This window comes from Penicillium rubens (genome assembly GCF_028828025.1).
Source record: "Penicillium rubens strain IBT 27055 chromosome Unknown utg000002l_segment0_segment0, whole genome shotgun sequence".
Classification (NCBI taxonomy): Eukaryota; Fungi; Ascomycota; class Eurotiomycetes; order Eurotiales; family Aspergillaceae; genus Penicillium; species Penicillium rubens.
This window is the reverse complement of record NW_026890600.1, coordinates 7040466-7061349: the sequence shown is the minus strand read 5'-3', so window position 1 is coordinate 7061349 and position 20884 is coordinate 7040466. Positions and strand designations below refer to the sequence as shown.

The 20884-nt window shown below is 49.6% G+C and overlaps 11 protein-coding genes across 11 annotated transcripts; 5 read left to right on the top strand and 6 right to left on the bottom strand.

Annotated features, from left to right (window-relative positions):
• Positions 1 to 595: 595 nt before the first annotated feature.
• N7525_005152 (uncharacterized protein) lies at positions 596 to 2548 on the bottom strand (the record flags this gene model as incomplete). The annotated part of the gene is made up of 1 exon (XM_002565082.1): positions 596 to 2548. One exon carries the CDS (start codon positions 2546 to 2548, stop codon positions 596 to 598), a length of 1953 nt encoding a protein of 650 aa, XP_002565128.1.
• A 249-nt stretch (positions 2549 to 2797) lies between these two features.
• N7525_005151 (pre-mRNA-splicing factor SYF2) lies at positions 2798 to 3835 on the top strand (the record flags this gene model as incomplete). Its single annotated transcript, XM_002565083.1, has 3 exons — positions 2798 to 3004; positions 3095 to 3733; positions 3788 to 3835. 3 exons carry the CDS (start codon positions 2798 to 2800, stop codon positions 3833 to 3835), a joined length of 894 nt encoding a protein of 297 aa, XP_002565129.1.
• Positions 3836 to 4000: 165 nt separating this feature from the next.
• On the bottom strand, positions 4001 to 5039 carry horA (ubiquinone biosynthesis protein COQ11; the record flags this gene model as incomplete). Its single annotated transcript, XM_002565084.1, has 4 exons — positions 4001 to 4422; positions 4477 to 4817; positions 4880 to 4934; positions 4994 to 5039. The coding sequence occupies 4 exons, from the start codon at positions 5037 to 5039 to the stop codon at positions 4001 to 4003; spliced, it is 864 nt and encodes a 287-aa protein (XP_002565130.1).
• Positions 5040 to 5348: 309 nt separating this feature from the next.
• On the top strand, positions 5349 to 6196 carry yaf9 (YEATS domain-containing protein YAF9; the record flags this gene model as incomplete). Its single annotated transcript, XM_061213293.1, has 2 exons — positions 5349 to 5381; positions 5432 to 6196. 2 exons carry the CDS (start codon positions 5349 to 5351, stop codon positions 6194 to 6196), a joined length of 798 nt encoding a protein of 265 aa, XP_061070314.1.
• A 657-nt stretch (positions 6197 to 6853) lies between these two features.
• Positions 6854 to 8293, bottom strand: N7525_005148 (indoleamine 2,3-dioxygenase; the record flags this gene model as incomplete). The annotated part of the gene is made up of 3 exons (XM_002565086.2): positions 6854 to 7216; positions 7294 to 7908; positions 7997 to 8293. 3 exons carry the CDS (start codon positions 8291 to 8293, stop codon positions 6854 to 6856), a joined length of 1275 nt encoding a protein of 424 aa, XP_002565132.2.
• An 871-nt stretch (positions 8294 to 9164) lies between these two features.
• Positions 9165 to 10779, top strand: N7525_005147 (kynureninase; the record flags this gene model as incomplete). Its single annotated transcript, XM_002565087.1, has 4 exons — positions 9165 to 9324; positions 9391 to 9728; positions 9820 to 10297; positions 10361 to 10779. 4 exons carry the CDS (start codon positions 9165 to 9167, stop codon positions 10777 to 10779), a joined length of 1395 nt encoding a protein of 464 aa, XP_002565133.1.
• A 157-nt stretch (positions 10780 to 10936) lies between these two features.
• On the bottom strand, positions 10937 to 13268 carry N7525_005146 (uncharacterized protein; the record flags this gene model as incomplete). Its single annotated transcript, XM_061213292.1, is given in 6 exon segments — positions 10937 to 11389; positions 11463 to 12355; positions 12419 to 12810; positions 12871 to 12926; positions 12992 to 13197; positions 13211 to 13268. 6 exon segments carry the CDS (start codon positions 13266 to 13268, stop codon positions 10937 to 10939), a joined length of 2058 nt encoding a protein of 685 aa, XP_061070313.1.
• Positions 13269 to 14513: 1245 nt separating this feature from the next.
• Positions 14514 to 15195, bottom strand: N7525_005145 (cytochrome c oxidase subunit 7; the record flags this gene model as incomplete). Its single annotated transcript, XM_002565089.2, has 5 exons — positions 15115 to 15195; positions 14859 to 14937; positions 14716 to 14776; positions 14623 to 14654; positions 14514 to 14534 (listed from the first exon to the last, which is right to left on the bottom strand). The coding sequence occupies exons 1-5, from the start codon at positions 15144 to 15146 to the stop codon at positions 14514 to 14516; spliced, it is 225 nt and encodes a 74-aa protein (XP_002565135.1). The 5' UTR covers positions 15147 to 15195.
• A 247-nt stretch (positions 15196 to 15442) lies between these two features.
• On the top strand, positions 15443 to 17959 carry N7525_005144 (uncharacterized protein; the record flags this gene model as incomplete). Its single annotated transcript, XM_002565090.2, has 1 exon — positions 15443 to 17959. The coding sequence occupies one exon, from the start codon at positions 15443 to 15445 to the stop codon at positions 17957 to 17959; it is 2517 nt and encodes an 838-aa protein (XP_002565136.2).
• Positions 17960 to 18294: 335 nt separating this feature from the next.
• Positions 18295 to 19488, top strand: N7525_005143 (uncharacterized protein; the record flags this gene model as incomplete). Its single annotated transcript, XM_061213291.1, has 1 exon — positions 18295 to 19488. The coding sequence occupies one exon, from the start codon at positions 18295 to 18297 to the stop codon at positions 19486 to 19488; it is 1194 nt and encodes a 397-aa protein (XP_061070312.1).
• Positions 19489 to 19795: 307 nt separating this feature from the next.
• N7525_005142 (thiamine-binding protein) lies at positions 19796 to 20548 on the bottom strand (the record flags this gene model as incomplete). Its single annotated transcript, XM_002565092.1, has 4 exons — positions 19796 to 19859; positions 19942 to 20044; positions 20337 to 20442; positions 20495 to 20548. 4 exons carry the CDS (start codon positions 20546 to 20548, stop codon positions 19796 to 19798), a joined length of 327 nt encoding a protein of 108 aa, XP_002565138.1.
• Between the last annotated feature and the right edge of the window lie 336 nt (positions 20549 to 20884).

Here is a 20884-nt window from a genome sequence, read left to right as displayed (position 1 = left end):
GTTGTAGTTCCCTAGAAGACGCCCGCTGCGTGCTGCAGGAGTGCAAGAATCGGGGTCTCCATATGTCCATCACCACAAACTGGCCGGAATAGGAAGAGATATTCGGAAAAACATACCACTCATAGCCGGGAATATCCAAGACTACGAGGGGCTTCGATACCAATACCAAATGGGTGGCGTCCCCCCATCCTTACCGACGGTCTTGATATTGCACATGGCGTGGGAGGCTTGGCTCCATATTTGTGTGGAAGACGCATCTCAGTGCGTGTCACTGGTAGACTGATAACATTTCCGCGGACACCCAAGACAGGCCAAGTTGGGATTCGGAATCCTAGTCAGCTGCCGATCAAAACTGTTGATTGGCAGTAGGTTCATGAGCTGGGTTCACTGGATTTTAGATGAAAGAGCAAAATATAAAGCTTTCGTTATATGGGAGTCATATTGGAGATGGAAGAGTAGCCGAAAAGGATATGCCTACAAAGCAACACATCTAGATTCTGCCAAAGCATATCACCGCTCAGTCATATCAATAGTCCATGATTCATCTCATTCCAGCAACTTAATGATTTTATGGATATTTCGCACGGGAGAAAACTCAATACTCTAAATCTGCACTTGGATCTACATCCAGATAGTAAGGACCCGAGCAATTCCGAGCGTGAAGGCGACCAAGTATTCGCTCGCTACGATTGCCTGGGAGTTCGAGATGCATCAAGGCACCAAAAGGGCCATCTGAGGGTGCTGGTCCACAGTCAATGACCCCGTTGCTCTGCCCAACATAAAGCCCGAGGAGTTCCCCGTAATGACGGTCCCAAACCACGATGTAGCCTGACGGTTGCCATGGTTCGTCTGGACCATGCCGCATATCCATGCAGCCAAGTTGCATCAAATGTAAGTTGTCGATCCCCATCTGAGGAACTCCGTGAATGATGAAACGAGCCCGAATAAGGCCTAGGGTAGATGGGGTCATAGGCTCAGACAAATCACGCAGCGCCGGAATTTGGGAGTTAGAAAATTCAATCGGTGATTGTTCTGGTACCCATCGGAGCTCGAGGGATTCAAGCTTGGAACGAACTTCATCAAGCTGTGCTACATTGCAATCAAGACGAGTGATGATCGTTTGGGGCTGTCCGCCGTGGTCATTCAACAGATCTGCGACCCTGCCCAGTGCAGCCGGAGACTTGGAGCAGCCATGAGCCATAAGTTCTGCATACAACTGTCCTCCATGGTTGGAGTCAACGGATTTGTTATCTATTTTCGGTAAAAGTTGATCATCAAATGCTTCCCAGATTGATTCTGAGGGGTCCAAGGCCGTACTGAAATGCCTTTGGCTTTCAGGGCTCCATTGAACATCCGTCCTTCGATCCATGTCCTCAAGGCAAACCTCAAGTAGTTCAAGATAGTCTTCTCCCCTCACTAGGTCAGGCAGTGCCTCGCCCACAATAGGGTCACTAAGGAGGAATCCAACATTGGAAAACTTCGCAATGAATGGCAGGTTATCACCACAATGTTGAGAGATATCTTCCAACCATTTCACTCCTATTTCGGACTGAACATTTCGGACTAGAGACAGCACTACCTCATAGGCAGCAATGCAGCTTTGAGAGTTTTTAGGCTGAATGTTCTTCAAGAAATGAGACCAACATGTGTGAAGTATCTCATCACTCCCAAGCCTAGCAAGTAGACAGATATAATACTGGGCTTCGTTTTCATAATTGAATCGGTCGCCAATTTGATCAGTAGGTTGCGTCCAGAACAAGGTATCATGCAACCTGTGTTTTTGTGCCACGAGTCCTCCTTCACCTGTGATCTCAGCAAGGATGGGATTGGGATCATAGGAGGGGTCCTCAAAAGCCTTGCAGTCGAGTGCTTCTGAACAAATTCGGATTATCTGCAGACTTGTTCGGAGATTTAGGGCTCGAATGCCCATGTGGTGATGGTTATACAAGAAGTGCCTCAAATCTGAAGGCGAAAGAGCATAAAATGCAAAGTACAGCGCTATAGCGTACATCCTGGGATGAACAGGAAGCTGGAGACGTTTCAGCCTTGCAAACAGGTCATGCATCACCGTCAGGATCTCTGCTAATGTGTTGTTCCGTTGACAGCGTCGCAAAACGTCACGTAATTGGGAGCAATTACGAGACTGCAATATCTCTGCTCCATGTCTGTCGTTGACGTATCTCTCAATTAGACTCCGTAAGGAAGCGACATCGGCCATTTCGCTACTGGGATCCCACAACAACTCTCGGTTCCGCGATGTAAGCCATTTGAGGGAGGTCCACAACGGCGGAGGTGGAGTGTTGAACTTCCACTCGGTAGCAAATTGTCCATGGAGGTATCCAGATAAGACCTCGTTAGTATTCGAGTCATGAATTGGCTCAGTTGAATCCGTCAGGGCGAACCGAAGCAGTTCAGATGGTGATGGGTCACGGGGTCGTTTAATGGTTGCGGGATGGAGGCTGCGCACCAATTGCCGCGAGAGAGTATTCCCAGTGCTAAGCTGTAGTCTTGGTTGCAGCAGCAGCAACCGAGTAGGCGGTCCTCCCATGTCGACTGGATTGAAGCTGATCTCCAGGAGAAGATGTGGAGAAGATAAAGGTCCGATAAGGACTGTACCCAAGTCTGGGGTCTTGCCCAGCAGATCAAGGGCGGCGTGGAAGGCGGTGTGGGGGCCGCATTCGCGCTTTTATTTCGTCAACCAGCTAACTGCCATTCCTTATCAACCTAGCTACGAACGAAACACTTACCGATTTCTATCCATAGCTGCTGTTGATCTATTGATCAACCCAAGGGAATTATGGTTCGAACCAGGAATGCGGATAAATCCGCGAAGGACGAGGCGAGCCAAGAACAGCCCATTGACCAACCGACTGAGAACACGAGCGAATCGCCTGTCGCATCTTCCGAAAAGAAAGTCGAAACTCAACCAGATGACACAAAGGATGACGGTGCATCAAAAGCGCGTGAGAGAATGAATAGGTTCAAAGCCTTGCAGGCTCGAGCTGTATGTCGTCCTCAAAAATGGCTTGCGCGGATCAATAGGCTTGGCCAGCCCAACCCCTCCACATAACTGAATAACTGACACAACATATAGAAATCTGCAACGGAGCGCAACTTAAAAGAGACTGCAGCCGAGTCCCAACGTCTGACTACCGACCCAGCCCTGCTAAATACGTTGTCCCGCAAGCATGCATTCGCCTCCCACAACCTCCTCAAAGCGGATACGGAAGCCGCAGGAGAAGATTTTGAACGCAAGCGGGCATGGGACTGGACAGTGGATGAATCGGAGAAGTGGGATAGACGCATGGAGAAGAAGCAGCGTCACCGAGATAACGTGGCTTTCCAGGACTACACTCAAGATGCCCGGAAGATTTACAAGAGACAGTTGAGAGAGATGGCGCCGAATCTGGAGTCCTACGAGAAAGAAAAGCTTGCTGCGATCGAGAGAGCCGCAGCCAACGGCGATCTAGAGATTGTGGAGACCGAGGACGGTGAAATGATTGCAATTGATAAGAACGGTAGCTTCTATTCCACTGCGGACTCGACTGGCTTTACGGAGAGCAAACCAGATCGGGCTGCTGTTGACAGACTGGTCAACGATATCCAGAAGGCAGAGGAGGTGCGCCTGAAGAAACGCAAGGAGCGCCGTGGTGGTGATGATGACGCGGATGTGACATACATCAACGAGAAGAACAGGCAGTTCAACCAGAAACTCGCTCGTTTCTACAACAAGGTCAGTTTTCCGCTGCTGTCTTTATGTGATCCTTTTACTAACACTTTTTATTAGTACACCACCGAAATTCGGGACAGCTTCGAACGTGGCACCATGATTTAAGCTGAATGTGAAATTCATTGCAATATTTTACATTAGTGGACGTTCCGAGCTATACAGCTGTGCCTGAATAGGCACCAATCAACCAGCAGAGATTCCACGCGCTTTCCCCTCTGCCCAAAAAAATTTGTTTTACAAACATACAGGTCACTTGATCAGCCAACAGACCTAAAGCATCGTCTTTCGCCAGGCTTTTGTTGCAAGTGCCTCAATCTGTTTTGTTCCGACTGCACCCTTGGTGGACTCATCCTCCAATGCCTCGACAACCGCTTCGCCCACAACATCGGCTTTGAGGGGCTTTTCGGCCATAGTTCCGAGGAACCCAAGCTTATTCCCGAGGAAGGTATTGAACTCTGAGGCAACAAAACCACCCATTGCAATTGGCAGCGTGAACTTCCGACTCGAGTCGTACATGAAGCCCGGGCGTATGAAGATGCTCCGTAGGTCCGGGAGGGTGGATGTGATAGTTGCCTCCGCTTCTCTTTTAGTACTGATGTACCTGGCCGGCAGAATCGGTGCCCCGGCCGCTGCAGATATGTAAACGAAGGTCGGGACATGCTCATTGGTGGACTCCTGGGCTAGTGCAATTGCTAAATCACACATGTGTCAGCTTTCAAAACAGACTTTAGAACTCTTGTCCGCACCTGAATCTCGGTTCATCAGCTCATAGGTCAGCTGCCCATCTTTCTCTTTTGGCTCCAAAGCCTCGCCCTCTTGTCTTGTTAGAGGGTTTTGGCTTCCAAGCTTAGATGTACTAAAAGCTCGTTGAAGGCCACTGAGAATTGGTTCTCTCCCTTGCACAACGCCCTTGTAGTCGGCTTCTAATAGAATGCCCATTGAGTGGACAACAGCAGAGGCGCCATGTAAATGTGGCTTGTAGCTCTCTGGTTTGAGAATATCGGCCTTGGCCCATTCCACGGAGCCTGCCCAGCTAGGCCGTTCACGAGAATCAGTGACTGCCTCCCACCGGGGCTCACCAGATCGACTAGACAAAGATCAGTTTGTGCTCTTCCATAGATCCATACATAGGCGAGAAAGCTAACCGACCTTAATGATGTGACTGTCCATCCCCTTGCTGTTGCAGCTTTACAGATTCTGGATCCTGGAATAGCTAGTCAGTAAATGATATTGATATTTCTGCACTGAATGCAAATCACAAACCCAAAAAGCCGCTTCCTCCTGCGACAACTAGTCTTTTGGTCGGCATGCTGTAGCTTTGGGATAGCTCCGGAGAATGATATCACTAAGGAATCGGAACAATAGTCCGGGCTATTTAGGTTCACAATTGAGATTCTAGAGCTGAGTTGAGGAAGTGAATATCATGCTCTTCAATAAGCGAAATAGTTCAATTGTTCAAGGTAATTGTCTCTTCACCAGGACTTTTGAAGTTAGCGTTCGGCATCATTCGCCTTCTTGTCGGGCCACTTGAGCCCCGACGGATTATCCTTCTTCCGTTTCGCCCTTGCTCTGGACAATCCGTGTTCATCGGTTCTACAATCTAACATCAACGTGCAAGATGGTATCTGCAACAGGAAACAAGCGTGTCAGGGTAAGTTTCATGCCCCGGGAAATACTAAACATGAACTAACACGCTCGCAGGGCGTCTCAGCCTTCCGACCATTTGGTATGTTCCGCAAAGAGCGCATTATCGCCAACCGCCGCAAGCTAATAAACACAGTATTTGGCAGTGTAGCGACCCCCTTCGATCCCAATAATAAGCCCTCAGACTGTCCTCCAGACCACACCCACAGTTGGACGATATTCGTCAAGGGAGTCAACGGCGAGGACATTTCCTACTGGCTAAAGAAAGTCCAATTCAAGCTGCATGAGACATACGCCCAAAATGTCCGCGTGGTCGAGCAGCAGCCCTTCGAAGTCACAGAAACTGGCTGGGGTGAATTTGAAATCCAGATCAAGCTGTACTTTGTGCCTGAGTCGAATGAGAAGCCGCAGACCCTGTGGCACAGCCTGAAGCTACACCCTTACGGCCCTGATGCGGAGGGAATGAAAGAGCGTCGGGAGGATGTAATCAGCCAGAACTACGAAGAGATCATCTTCAACGAGCCCGTTGAGCCGTTCTACGAGATCCTCACTGGAGGCTTCGCTGGTGGTCAGGCTGGCAAGAGCAAGGGAAAGAATACCAAGCAGATTGGGCAGAGGACGGCGGATATTCCGATGAGCGATACGCCCGGGAACCCATACAGTCGGACGACCGAGAGGAAAGAGCTTGATCGCATGGCCGAAGCCACTCAAGCAGTTGAGCAGATGATCAAGGAAGAGAAGGAGCGTTTGATCGAGAGGGAGAAGTATCTGGCCGAGCTGCGAGAGAGTGAGGGTGTGCCCGCCAACACGAAGAAGCGGTGATCGTTCCAGACGCTCTTCTAAGCCGAGAACCTAGGCCATTGCTGCAGTGTGATAGGCTTTTGAGCACCCCGTCAGGATGTGCCTGACCAACAAGCATCATCACCCTTGTCCAAACGCTCCTCAGTGCTGGGACCCTCCTGAGAGGCTCTACTGCCCCCCGGCAGTCGAAGTTTATGTCATTACACCTCTGTGAATCGCCTTGCCACAAGATCCAGCCTCTCTGTTTCCACCGAGTTCACCACGATGATTGCATTATGCCAGATACGACCAACAGGCCCGAATATCTGCGTCATCGCAGGTTTGTGCCTGGGACTCGCATGGGGCCCTTTCCTCGTTATCTGCCAGATGGGGGCGGCGATCTTGGGAAGCACCAGGGATTCTATCCAAACCATATTCATACCAAGTTTGCAACAAGATTGACTCCGGAATCTGCCACTTACATGGGGAAGGGGAAACCCTACGAGGATACGGTCATATCGCCGTGGATGTACCTCCGGATCTCGGGATGTATCCTACTCTAGATCGTGATGCGATTCTTTGTTTAGGAAGGCCATATTGAACCATAGTACTGGTGGCAACCAATGTCAATTTACAATACGGAAAGACAAATCTATATCACAATATGTTCGTTCAATCATCGCACGTCCATCTGAACACCTAGCACTTAGCATCTTGAACTGTGTCTCTGGTCTTTTTCAGGAAGGGTATTAAATCCGTGCCACCAGTCCCAGCAAGCTTAGTCTTCGTGCCTGCTTCCTTCGCGTGAGAGCTAGCCGTGGCTAGATTCATTCTACCTTTTCCTTGTTCAGTTGGATTAGGCTGTCTCGATGCCATGACAATGTATCGAGTGACCATCTGGATGTGTGTATCGCGAAAAGCCTTCAGCTCGTTCACAGCTGCGTTATACGCATCCTTAGGCTGTTGAACCGGCGACTCCAGTATAAACGGACGAACACTAGCTCGAGCGGATAGTTCCTCAAGGAAGCGCCTATGCGGACCAGGCATATAGTCTCGCATTTGCTGTCGTTGGTGTTAATACTTGGTGAAACATGTCTGAGACAGAGGCACTGGAAACTGGTATCCCGTGATGTTCTTACCTGAATAAAACTCGGACCACCAGTCTGCTTCCCATCCGTCGCAGAGTGCTTAATACCAAAGAAAATATCAAGTGCTTGGATCAGCGAGCTCTGTGCATTACTTCCACCATTTAACTGGAGCCAATTCTCTGGTCTTTCCACCCTATCACTATCACCAATGTCATAGTACACACCCCTGGGCAGACCAGCATGACCCATATTCTTGCTGCCAGCCAGGAACGGCCGAAGCTGGTGGAAGAAGACAGCCGGATTGTTGTGCTCGTACATTCTTTTTAGAGTCAATGTCAGGTCGCATAAACCATCGGCAAACCTGTACAAGAAGGCAGTGAGAAGGTCTATATCATTGGCAGCAACTGCCTTAGAAGCGTCCCTCATCAGCGAGATGAGTTTGATGCCCTTGGCTTCAACGGCGACGGAGATTACCATGAACCATTCCTCGTCCTTCGTGCCGGTGAACGAGGTCTGAACATGGAGATTGTCCGGGTCTGTGATGTCTGCTTCTGGGTGGGAAGGTATGAAGTTCCATAATGTGAGGCCGGCGTAAGTGGCGCAGGCGGGAAGTTCGAGGTGTGCTGTTATTTCAAGGAAGGGTTTTGAGATTGAGGGGGGAAGCCTCTGTTGTCTGGATGTTAATGGGATTTCTTTGTTTGAACGGAAAGGAACCTTGGAAAGGGCCCCGGGGCCCGGGGTGATGGGCGCTTACGTCTTTTGGGGTCTCTCCTCCCCAGATATAGGCATGAGTGAAATATCCCATAATAACACATGCTCGTCGCCATTCTGGTTCTGTTTGAAGATTCTCAGTCGTGCATACGGGCATATTGTCGATTCTCTCGCGGATTTGGTTTGTTTGGATGAGGTTCGGGAGTTGGCTGGCTATATCCTCCCAAATCTCGTAATAAGGGTTTGAGATTCTGGCCAGCGGAAGGCCATCTGGGAGGAAGCCCTGCTCAGCATAACCTTCGAAGAGATCATTGAGAACAGCATCTGTTGATTGCAACATTGTGGATTAATTGGTGTAGGAGGTTCCCGGTCGAGAGGGAGAACACGGCAGACGTGGTATAAACAAAGACAAAGGGGAACGACTGCTTTTTATGTTTATAGTGCGAGGTATAGTCTTAGTACTAGGATGGTCTCAATATTGAAATATCTTCCTGCATCGGCTTGCCTCGGGGTCATTTACTCAAAATACCTATACAGTCCGGAAGCTATCCGGATCTATATCCGTCTTCCGCCTCTTGATGCGATACATCAACCGTCTCTTCGTTCTACCCACTTTGTTCAGCGAGGGATATAGAAAAGGGTTTGAGACATAGATCAAGTCTCCTGTCAAATAAGTATACCCAAAACAGGAAATAACTCCTTTTTGAGTTTGAGGATGTGATCAAGGCCTCGAAGACTCGGGGATGGTAGCCAATCCAACAAAGAATGTTGGGTTCTTTGCTTAGCTGACCTGCATAGGAGGCAAACCACCTGCAAATATTGATGCATTATGATGCATGTAATGCATAGTCCATAGTCAATAGCCTACCTATTATACCTATTCTGCTATTTAGTAGAATCCATGGATGGTCAGTAAATTAAGTCTAATATGATGTAACGATAGGCTTACCTAGGTATACGGATGTCTACATATGTAGTTATGTGGTGAGAAGACGGATCGGGGAAGACGGAAGCGGAACAACATCCGGGTTGACGACGACAAGTTGCAGCTGTGTCTCCCTCGTCTCCGATTCGGCAATGGGGGAATTATAAAAATCAATAGCATTTCCGTTTTTTCTCGTTCCCCTCATTCATGGTTATAACTCAAATTCTCCTGTGACTTGCTACACTCTATATTCCATTTATATTCCATTTCCACAGCATTTATAGATATGACGGGTACCAAAGCTTCTAAGCCAGTCTTCCCTGCAGAGGCAGCATCACAAGATTATGCCGCCTCTCTGGATGCAGCGGATCCTCTGCGTGAATTCCGCGACCAATTTATTATCCCCTCCAAGGCTAACCTCGCCACAAAGAAGTTGGCAAAGCCAGGTGAGAAACTATATCCCAGCGGGGAACACCAAATATAGTTTGATTATTGCTAACAACGTTATGTAGGTCTCTCGTCAGAGCCAAGCACGTACTTTTGCGGTAACTCATTGGGCATCCAGCCCAAGGCCGTGTCAAAGTACATGGAGGCTCAGTTGGATACTTGGTCGTCCATCGGTGTCTGTGGACACTTCACCGATCTTGAAGATTCACCATTGAAACAATGGCAGCTACTGTCTGAACAGGCCGCTGCTTCAATGTCCCGCATTGTTGGGGCCGCGCCTGAGGAGGTCGCAGCCATGGGAACGTTGACTATGAATCTCCACCTGTTGCTTGCAAGCTTCTACAAGCCGACGGAGACCAAGCGGAAGATTCTCATGGATTGGAAGGCATTCCCCAGTGATCATGTGAGTGACAAACTACAATGAGAATGGTCCTCTCAGGGCTAATATTGTGATAACCCGCTGTACAAATTACCCATCACTAACATGCTCATAGTATGCAATCGAATCACACATTGCCTGGCACGACCTAGATTCAAAGGAGAATATGATTCTCATTGGCCCAGATGAGGGACAATACGAAATCTCAACAGAGAAAATCCTGTCCTATATCGACGAGCATGCTGAAACTGCAGCGCTGCTTCTTCTGCCCGGTATCCAATACTACACCGGACAGCTATTTGACATCCCCACAATCACCAAGTATGCCCAATCAAAGAATCTCGTTGTTGGATGGGATTTGGCACACGCATATGGAAATGTGGAGCTGAAGATGCACGACTGGAACGTCGACTTTGCAGCTTGGTGCACGTACAAGTACGGCAATGCCGGGCCCGGCGCAATGGGTGGTCTTTTCGTGCACGAGAGACATGGTCAAGTTGACTATAGCGCCGGACCAGATGCTCCCCAGTTCCGTCACCGCTTGACAGGATGGTATGGTGGTGATCGGTCGGTGAGATTTAAGATGGACAACAGTTAGTTTCTTCCTATTTGTCTCTCGCAATGCGTCTTCTAGCATATGCTGACCAAATCAACAGAGTTCAAGCCTATTCCTGGAGCTGGAGGCTTCCAGGTCTCCAACCCCTCAGTCATTGATCTGACCTGTCTTTGTGCGGCTTTGTCAGTCTTCGATCAGACCTCCATGGCCGACTTGCGCCAAAAGTCACTGAAGTTGACGGCGTACCTGGAGTTCCTGCTTCTGAAGGATACCGACGAGAAGACTCGTCTGTATGATATTATCACTCCATCAGATCCCAATGCCCGCGGTGCTCAACTGAGTGTTTTGCTCAAGCCTGGCTTGCTGCACAAGGTATCCGAACGCCTACAGAATGCGGGTATCATCTGTGACAAGCGGGAGCCGGGCGTTGTCCGTGTGGCGCCAGTGCCGTTGTACAACACATTCTCTGAAGTGTTCAACTTTGTCAGTGAATTCAAGGCCGCTCTGGCCTCTGAGTAGTTGGTAAATGATTTTATGACGAATGTGGATAAATGTCGAGTATGATAACGCAATGCACACTATAAATAGTACGCCCTGGACCTTCCGTAACTATTCCACCTCAAAATTGAAGACCAGATAGATCTACATGACAGTTGAAGCCTGCTGGTGCAAGCCCTTAGAAATTCCCAACACTTTCCCAGTTATCACCACTGCGCAAGAACTCTTGCCCCTGAGAAAAGAAATTGGTAGCAAGAATAGAGAACTCATCATTAGACATTGTCAAATGTTGCGGCGAGAGCAAAGAGCTTGCTGGGTAGTCCTGGCTAGGAAAGGCGGTATTGGCACTGTACGATTGAGACCGAAGATTTGGTGTATCTTGTTCCTGGACAGTCAACCGGAACGGCGGAGGCAAAGGAGACGTCTGAGATACCTCTGCGCCTGCAGAAGACGAACCGGCATATATCGACTCTCCGAATAGTCGCCGAGCAGAGTCTGTATCGCTGTTGGAGGAGTATTCGAGGATTTCCCAGAATCGGGACAGGTCGATTAGGAGGCTTTGGTTTTGCGCGCCTGGGTCTGACTGGTAGGTTGCGGAGACTGCGTCTTCTAGTCTCTGCAATCTATGAGCCTGTTGATACCGAATGAAGTGTTAGATTGTTGATTTAACCCCACAGGCAATCCGAGGAGATGGGGGTCCATACCAGTCGAGCCATGTGCGGCCACCTTTCTCCTATGCCTTGCACAAACTTGACACACTTGGCGAATCTTTCGCGCTTATGTTCTCTGATAGTCAAATCATCCGTGAAGCTGAGTTGCAGCTCGATTGTAGCGACAACGGCGGCGCTGTAACCTAGTAGCGGATCTGATACTAGAAAAGCCTTTTCCTCAAAGCAGTTGATAAAGTGGATGATCCAGGTTGTATGCGAGGAGATCAGGTCCGAGGTGTGCTGTAAAAAGATCTCTGGGATAGTACTGCGGAAATTCCGAAGACTGAGCGAGAGAAGCAGCGGATGATTGAGTAGACACAGGCTGGTATGATACATGAATTGATTCAGAAACCACGGGCCCCAGTATTCACGATGTGCCTGCAATTCCTCGAGAGAGCGTTCACCGAGGTTGGCTGGCTTGAACCGATGAAGATACGGCATGCGAGTCTCGAGGTCCATTTGTAAAGCAAGAATTTTCGAGTATTCGGAATGAGGAGACCATGGTGGGACATTGCTTGGGCGTCCGTGAAGGCGCACGTATCGCGCCGTCCTTGCGAACACTTCGCTCAGCATTACCACATAAGCAATGATTCCTTCGTCTTGCATGTCACTTCGCCGGATTTCGACGGTTGATGGCCCCGGAGAGAGAAAGCGTGCTGGTCGTGCTGGGCTTTGGGGATATGGAGGGCCTCCGGCTTGGGGTATGTCCAGGATTGGAAAGTCGCCGCCATGTAGTCGTTTGAGAAGACATATACTCCAGAAGCAGCGTCTGCGTTCTTCGCGGACTATAGTGCTGGTTGATGAGCGGGGCTCTTGTCCGAGATTGGCACATTGTGCAAGGTTCATTGCCAAGCTGCTGTGGATGCTGGACCTATGTGTATTACCGTCTGGTAGATATTGTTAGCTCGAGTCTAGATGTTGGAAAGATGTTGGAAACGCTGGGTCCGTACTGGTGAAATCAACCAAGCTCAAAATACAGAGACTTTGAAGGGTCGAAAGCTCCACTGGCCCTTCTGAGACTCTTTTCATAACGAGGCCCCGAGCAACCTCAGCATAGCCATTTATCAGGCTAGTGGAATCGGCCCTGCTATGGTAACCGTATGAGAAACGAAATGCGAGTGCCAATATAGCAAAAAGGAGCTCTGTTTCACGTGTTTGTAGACTGGAGAGAAAGCTATCCCTGTAGAAAAGAGGCAAAGGCTGAGAGTCACAGTATAGCAGATATAGCTCTGCAACGGGAATAATCTCCTCCCACGGTGGCAGGGGAGTAGATGAACTCGGCATTGACAATGCCACAGATGGAACAAGAGACTCGGTGGGTATTTGCGGCTCACTCCTCGCGCTGCAGCATGTTTCTAAGAGTAAGTGATTGCTCAAATAGGGATCATGTACGGGTTCTTACCCAAGTACATCCAGAACCTTTCCCACTTTGCTTTCAAGGCTTCGCAACCTATCTTCCTGTGGTGGGATCAGTTTCCGAAGAAGGACTCTTCGAGCTTGCATTGAGAGTGAAAGATACTTACCAGAACATGGGATGTCCCAGGGTCTGAATCGCTGAGCCTTGGATTCAACTCGGGAAGTGGCCGACGCCTTTCATCAGCGTATAGACATTGTTGCCGTAGCCTGGCACACAGAGAACAGACCGGCTGCTCTCCCGGGCATTTAGCTTTTTTACGCCTGAGGAGTTGGTTAATGGCTATCTCTTTGTACAATCCGATCGGCATAATACCTGCAAGGCTCACAAGCCTGACGAACCCGCTTGGCGGGTCTCTCTGAATAGTTGAAGCTCTCGTCTTCCATTGTTATATTCGTAATATTCAATGCTCTCAATGAACACAGTCATCATAGGAGTATGAATTTGTATTTTTGGACCCCAATTGACAGATTATATTGAGATAGGGGTATACGTAGTGCATGCCCTTGCTTCAAGGGATACACAGATTGGAACGAGCAAAGCCGTTGTACATTTTGGCGTAGAGACGGAAGTAAAGCCGTGAAATTGGCCAGTGGACCGGGTCCGATATGAAATGGCTGAGTAATCACTTGTGAAGTCCACGGGTCCACCGACCGGGCGTTGGACTCATGAACGCAGCCCGCGGGGCGCCTGGACCCCGAGCCTTAGGATTCTGTTCCGCGATGCCCATAGACCTCTTGGGCACGTTCACGTCAAGCCTCGTCCATCATTGGCTCTCCTTGCCGTCAGTTGTTTCCATATATCTCTGAACGGATTTTATTGAATACCCTGTGTTCCTAGGCATGTGAGATACATACATGTATGTATCTTTTAGTCTCATCTTGAAATTCTATGACCTCAATTCCCAAGACCGATACAGTTATACGAGCTCTAGATGTGCAAATGAAGGCACTCATTTGAAACTGAAACTACGAACCTTCCCGAAGCTGTGCTGAGTGTCGTGACTGCTATATCTGAGCCTTTCGTAGTTCCTCAAGCTTGTCATAAGAGTATCAAACAATCGGACGTACGCACTACATATATGGCTACGACAGACGGTATAATACAAGGTTCTTTGGAAGAGGATCGTCCGTCTCCTGTAAGTGCCTCCTTGGAATAGCCCAGGCAAGTCATGAGTCACCCATGTCGACCTTCGCCATATACCTATCTCCCCACTGCCGTGTACAGGTATAGGCGGAGAATACTGTGCTTAATGTGTGGACAGTTATTACCGCCACTTGGATGTCTAGCAGGACTGATAAAGGCCAAGATAGCTCGGCTTCCACTTGTTGCGGGTCATAGCACAACCATCTCCATTCTATCAAAAACAGTACCACCCAACTTGGGGCGAGGGGTCTGAACGACTCCCGTTCCGTGACATCAGGGAAACGATATATGGCAGCATCTCTTGGATTGGCGCTTTAATTGATCATATGTACAGCTCCAAATCTGCGTGGCTGCCAACCCATCTAACCCCTCCCTGGAGTAGAAGTACACCATACAAAAAAACAACTGATGCCTCAGCTGAATAACCAACGGAACTGGAAATGGCATCATTTATCATTGCCAGACTAAGCCTTGAGACCTACAATTTAGATCCAAGTCTTGTGGCCCTGTAAGGAAATCAGCATTTGAACGTATCAAATCGGTTACTCGTGCTTCTTGTCGGAAGATGAGAGGTGGGGGTTGGGTAAAACTCACGAGAACCATGCGGCACATGGCATAGGTGGTAGCTATTGTCGATTAGTTTTCTATCCTCAACCGGATCTCATATCGGCAGACGGGTTTACTCACCAGCACCGAGGCCGTAGACCGAGATGAGGTAGGGGTACATGAGGTAGCTGGAGCGGGAGGTCTGCGGGACAATCCCAATGTCAGTCTCTTGTTCTTTGCGAAGCTCAATTGAGGGTATATGTGCCCCTTCCGGAGGTACTGACCTTCCACCATTGGCGCTTGCCATCGTGGTTCTGGAAGAGACGCTGGTAGTAGGGCACACGGTTCTCACGGAACACGAAGCTAAACAGAGTCAATCAGTCAGTATAATTTGCAATTAGATGGCGGGATAGCAGGGCCCGCAGCCGCGTCAATCGCAATTGGACTCCGAAGATCGCGGGAGGAAATTCGATGGTCGCACTCTCAAGATCGGGTTTGCGCGCGGGGGGGGTTATGCAGCAATTCGAAGGGAGGACATACCCAGCCATGCGGGAGCTAGTAGCACGGAACATTTTCGCGGTTGGAAGCGAAGAAAGAGCGGGGATGTGAGGTACGACGTGGGCAAGATGGGGATGTGAAGTTGATCCCGGAATGAGCTGGATATCGTGTCACGTGTTGAGCATCACCTGATCGAATCAGACGTTGCATCTGGTCATCATCCCAAAAGGGAAAAGCGCCAGAAAAGTGCCCAGACGCGTATCAACTTTGGAATACTCGGCAACGAATCTTTTGGATTGACGTCAGGAGCTTGAAGAAGGATGTTTGGCGTCGAGAATTTGCTTTCCCGACCTTCCTTCCTTAACCACTCATGCGCCCGGCGCTTCTGCGACTGTTGAAGAGGCCGTCCGCCGTCTCGATTCTTGACACCCTTACAGCCACACCGATCGGAATTGAGCAATTGGAGTCCAGGTACAGGTGTCTACGGTGTCATTCGGGCAGCGCCAAACAAGAACCACTCGAGGAACCCGACAATAGGCCGACCCGGCATCAGCTTGAGAATTCATGCCGAGCGAAACGGCCATTCAGCTTTCCCATCTACGACATTGAGGCCTCGAACGAACCAAATACTTTTGCGCCCACGCCTCCTGTGGAGAGCCGAACGCATAATAACACGACACGATGCCCTATTAAACTTCTATCTCTCCGACCGGACAAGCTTGAATTCGAATCGGACGTCGGACACCTCAACAACATTGGAACGCGATTAGTGGACAATCCGGAGCATCGAAATAATCTCGATCTGTGGGAGGAGCTTCTTCGACACCGTCAGCGCCATTACGGCGACAATGGCACACTAGAAATATGGGAAGGGTTGAGGGTCCGAGTGGATGGTGTACGGCTTCCGGTTGCAGGAGAGCAAGCGGACTTCTTTTGGCAGAACTTTGTGGACATGGGACTGAGAAGAGAAATTTTTCTCAAGGAGGTTATTGACTATGCTGTCATTCTACGGGAGCAACAAGGCAACGGATGGCCACAGCTGTATGAGCGTGTGGTTGGTGGATTTCTTGACCAAGGCTTGACGAAACGTGCGGTCGAATGGCACAAGAAGCTTCAAAGTTCTCATTTAGCCAGCGCAAACGATGTGCTGAAAATTCTTCCCTCGGCGATCCGTTCTTCGTCTCTTCCGGCTGGCACGGAATTTGCGACTTCGGCTGATCTCCAGCGGTCGTCCTTGTCGCCGGGATTGCAGGCATTCCAAACCATATGCTCCGCGACACCCGACCATAACTTTTACGGCCCTGTCATTGCGACGCTCGTGCAGCAGGGCCACGGCGAGGCGGCGATCTCAATGCATCATTTCCTTGCTCGACGTCAGGATCACCCACAGAGCCCCGACGAGATACAACCATTGCTGGAATATGTTGAGAGATTCGGGCTGCGGAAAGAGTTCAATCAGCTCCGTGGCTATGTCAAAAAACGGTTTGATACCGAAGCTTCGATTGACCAACCTGGTCCAATAGATGCAGCCCCGAAATCCGAGGAGAAGGGGTCGCAAGACGAAAAACCCTTCAAAGACGACATTGGTGCTAAGCTGTTTGCTACTCGCGCTCTCAATTTCGATATGATCGTTGGTGGCCTGAAGATGCTCGGTGTATCAGAGATCGGTCACCGGACGTTGCGCGAACTAGCCACGAGAGCTCACGGCAACCAAGATCTCCTGGACAAGCTTAAAATACTTAAGCAGTCCGGCATTTCTACAGGCAGCACTGTATTCTCGCGCTTGATCCAAAAACTTGCCTCCCAAAACCGCGACATTCTTCTCTCCGACTTCCTCCGCAGCGATCAGCATCCTGATATTCTCGAAGACAAGCGTATGCAGGAGTCCATGTTGGTGTCTTACTACATGGCCCGGGATTGGCGACTGTATAATATGACTCTAGCGGTGTTGACGGAACTATACTCGGGCGCACCAGATCTCTACGACATCCACTTTCGAAAGCATATTGCGGCCTGGGAATTGAACGCGGCGTCTAAGGTCGCCGATGAGCTAGCCCTCCGTGGGCGGACGTTGGGCGAAGACAGCGTGGATTTCTTGGCCGAGCAGATTCTCACCCCTCGGCGAATGAATCACCGCCCGCCGCCGGGCCAACGCCTGTCCGCCGTGGACGAAGTGATGTTCATCTTCAAGATTCTAAAGCGTGTGGTTCCCGCCGGAGGGTATGTTAGTGCTGCATTCTGGGTTGAGATGCTCAAGCGTCTTGGCATGGCAGAGGCGTGGGCAGACTGGGATAAACTCCGAGATTGCTGCCAGTGGCTCGTTCGACAATACGCGGAAAGCCGTGACCAAAAGCCTGGGCTGAATTTTCCACCCGCGAAACCGTCCCTTGATCCCACCAAGCAGGCCAACGGTCGCGATCGGCGGATGCTCGATCTGGTCTTTACCCCACAAATGCAAGCGGCCATCGTCTCCTGGGGCTTCATGTTCCGAGTATTGGACACCACCGCATCTAAATTTACCGTCGCCCCACCAAACCCCCAAACGGATGAAAGACTCATTCCATGGGTGCGGGGGCTGATTCTACTTCGAGAGCTGGAACAATCCGGTCTTCGTCTTGACAAGCGATTGATCTCACAGGCAGTTCGCCACCGGCTGGCCATGCTTTACAGCCACCATGTTTTGTCAGCGCGGCGCATGAACCGCATGTTGCGGCGGCGGAACCCGTATTCCCTACAGCAAGTGTTGAACGATGTGTTCCAGGCCTGGGGCGATCCATCTCTCTTTGATGGGATGGAACAGAACTTGGAACAGCTGGTGAATCCGCCACGAGCGAGCAGAACGAAGCGACGTGCTCCAGGTATACGTTTGTCGCTTAAAGGACTATGATACCTGCGTCCACATGTATATTAGCAGATGTGTAAATAATTGATTATAATACCCATATTATTCGAGAATCGTACGCGTATAGGAACAATAAAATTGGATCATAATAGTTATGCCTAAGATCACTGGGCTATGTCACAAATAGAAGAGGTCGATTGGTGTAAATGGCCCAATGGCAGTGCAATTGTCGATCCACCGATCTAAGAATAGTTGAGAGGGCAACGCGGCCTTGTCAACATTCTGTTTATTTGACTCCTTTTCTTCTTCTTTTCCTTTTATATTCGATTCAAATTATACCGTTTATACTGTTACATCTCATACATCATTTGTGTACAGTTATGCGGGTATTCAACTTCCTGGCACTGTTGCCTGTTGTCCTTGCGAACCCTTTGACCCAAACAAAGCGTACGACAGCGTGCAACAACTCTCCTGATCTTTGCTCCAAGTCCTATGGAGAAATTACTCATCTCGGCGCCCATGACAGTCCCTTTGTGCGTGACGGTGATAGTGGCAACTCGATAGCTGCCAACCAGTACTACGACACTCCAACGCAACTATCAGCCGGCGTCCGATTAGTAACAGCCCAAGTTCACAAGAGCAACTCACAATGGCGCCTATGCCATTCTAGCTGCGACCTGCTCGATGCAGGGTTGCTGAGCGATTGGTTGAAAGATATCAAGACATGGCTGGATGATAATCCAAACGAGGGTGAGTTAGTTCCGCGAGGACAGATTAGAAAGGAAATTAACACTCCGACCAAAATAGTCGTCACTATCCTTCTAGTCAACTCCGACGGCGCCACAGCCTCCGAACTCAACACCGAATTCACCACAGCCAAGATCACCGACTATGCCTACGAGCCCACCTCCCCAGGCACCGCCCCAACAACCTGGCCAACCCTCCAAAGCATGATCGACGACGGCAAGCGACTCGTTGTCTTTGTGGCCTCCCTAGAGACCAGCACCAGCTACCCCTACCTACTGGACGAATGGAGCTACGTCTGGGAGAACCCCTACGACGTAACCTCCGCGTCGAACTTCACATGCGAGCCAGACCGACCGTCAACATACAAAGGCAACAGCGCATCCGCACTAGCAGCCAACCTCCTCCCGCTGATGAACCACTTCCTGTACTCGAGCAACCTGGCCATCCTGGACGTCCAGTACCCGAACTCCAGCTACGTGGGGACGACGAACGCCGCGTCTGGCGGAACGGGTAACCTGGGCACTGCAGCGACAAACTGCAAGAAGGCGTGGAATGGACGACAGCCGACGTATATCATGGTGGACTTCTTCAACCGCGGTCCAGCGATTGATACCGTCGATAACTTGAATAATGTTACCAATCCGGTTGGCCGCAAGTCTGTCTCGACTTCGGATGCGACTAGTGATGCCTCGTCGACGAGTAATGTGTTCAAGGCGCTGGTTGAGCTGGCGGAATCGGCTAGGTCAGGCACGTCGGTGTCTATGGGGAATTGGATCTGGACTGGTGGGAACTGGGGGAATCTTCTCGGTGGAGGGATTTCCTTCTGAGCTGAGTGGTTTGACCTCGGTTTCTGTTGTTTTGCTTTTTTTTTTTTTTTCTATTTGGAGCGTTTTGACGTCGTTTCTTGGATATCCTTTTGAGTCCTGTGATACCTGTGATATGGGCTGTGCACTGGCTGGACAGTGCATAGCACATGGGTATAAGGTGTTTGCATGCAAGGGCAAGGCGTTTTGGATTAGAAAGCTGGGATGGGATAGCGGGTTTCAGCATCTTCCCAAGGTCATATAGTTATAGTCTCTACGAATGGAACGATTCTAAGTCAATTGTCTGTGTTTCGATTTGCGGAGTTCAACTCTACTTTCCCAATATCTGCTGCACCTTGGCCACCTTATCCTCGAACGATTGCACTTTGTCAGTCCTAATAAAGACAATTAGCAAGAGAGATGGATTATGCAAGATAAGATGAGCAAGGAGCATAGCACAGTAAAAAGCAAACTCACCTCGTTCCAATCCGAACATCAGTATGGATACGAACAACTCCCTTCTGATGGAGAATGGTATGCGCCTGTCCGATAACCTGATGAACCCGGTCCCAAGATCCTTCTACAAAAGCAGAAAAGAGTCAGTAAATATATAAATAGCGTACACAGGCCTGTCAGCTCTCGGCGCTCGGCTTTCAGCGCTCTCCTCTCTTTCTCTCCTGTGATTTCAGTTCCAGCTGCAGACAGATACGGGCCACAGTTGGTGGAGATGAGATGGAAAAGTACAATGTCCACATAGGAGCTGGAACTGGAACTGGAATTGCGGAGGTGGCCAAGGTAACACTATAATACTATACTACTACATAGTGTACATATGTAGTATGTATTATAGCATCGAGACACTCCATACGTACCAAGGGTTGTGCCTGCGGAATGCATGACATACTTCAAGCCGCATGTTTCAATCATCCGATGGACGTCAGCGACTTGGTCTGAGACCGAGGGCGAAGAGGTGCCCATCTGAGATTATGTTAGTTAGGGAGAATGTGACTCCATATTTAGAGAGGCTTACGGGGACCAGACAGAAATCGGCGACACAGTGGTCGGGGGTTGCAATATTAGACATGTTGATTAAATGGTGAGAGGGTGAGATGGTGAGATGGTGAGAGGGTGAAGTGGCGTAAAGAGGAGATGGAGGAGAAGATATAAAGAGACGAGATGAGGATGTGGTCAGTGTGACAATAGTTTATCCGCAGGGACATTTACGACATCTTTACTCATTTCCATATCTAGGTAGGTATTTCTATTTCTATTCTATTTCTATTTCTATTTCTGTTTTTATTCCATTTACATATTTACTAAATATCTAACCCTCAAGCCTCTTTACATATCACATCTGCACAGTCTGCATCTCTGAGATATCTTGCTGACCGCCATTGCCCATAAATACGGCTTCATTGGC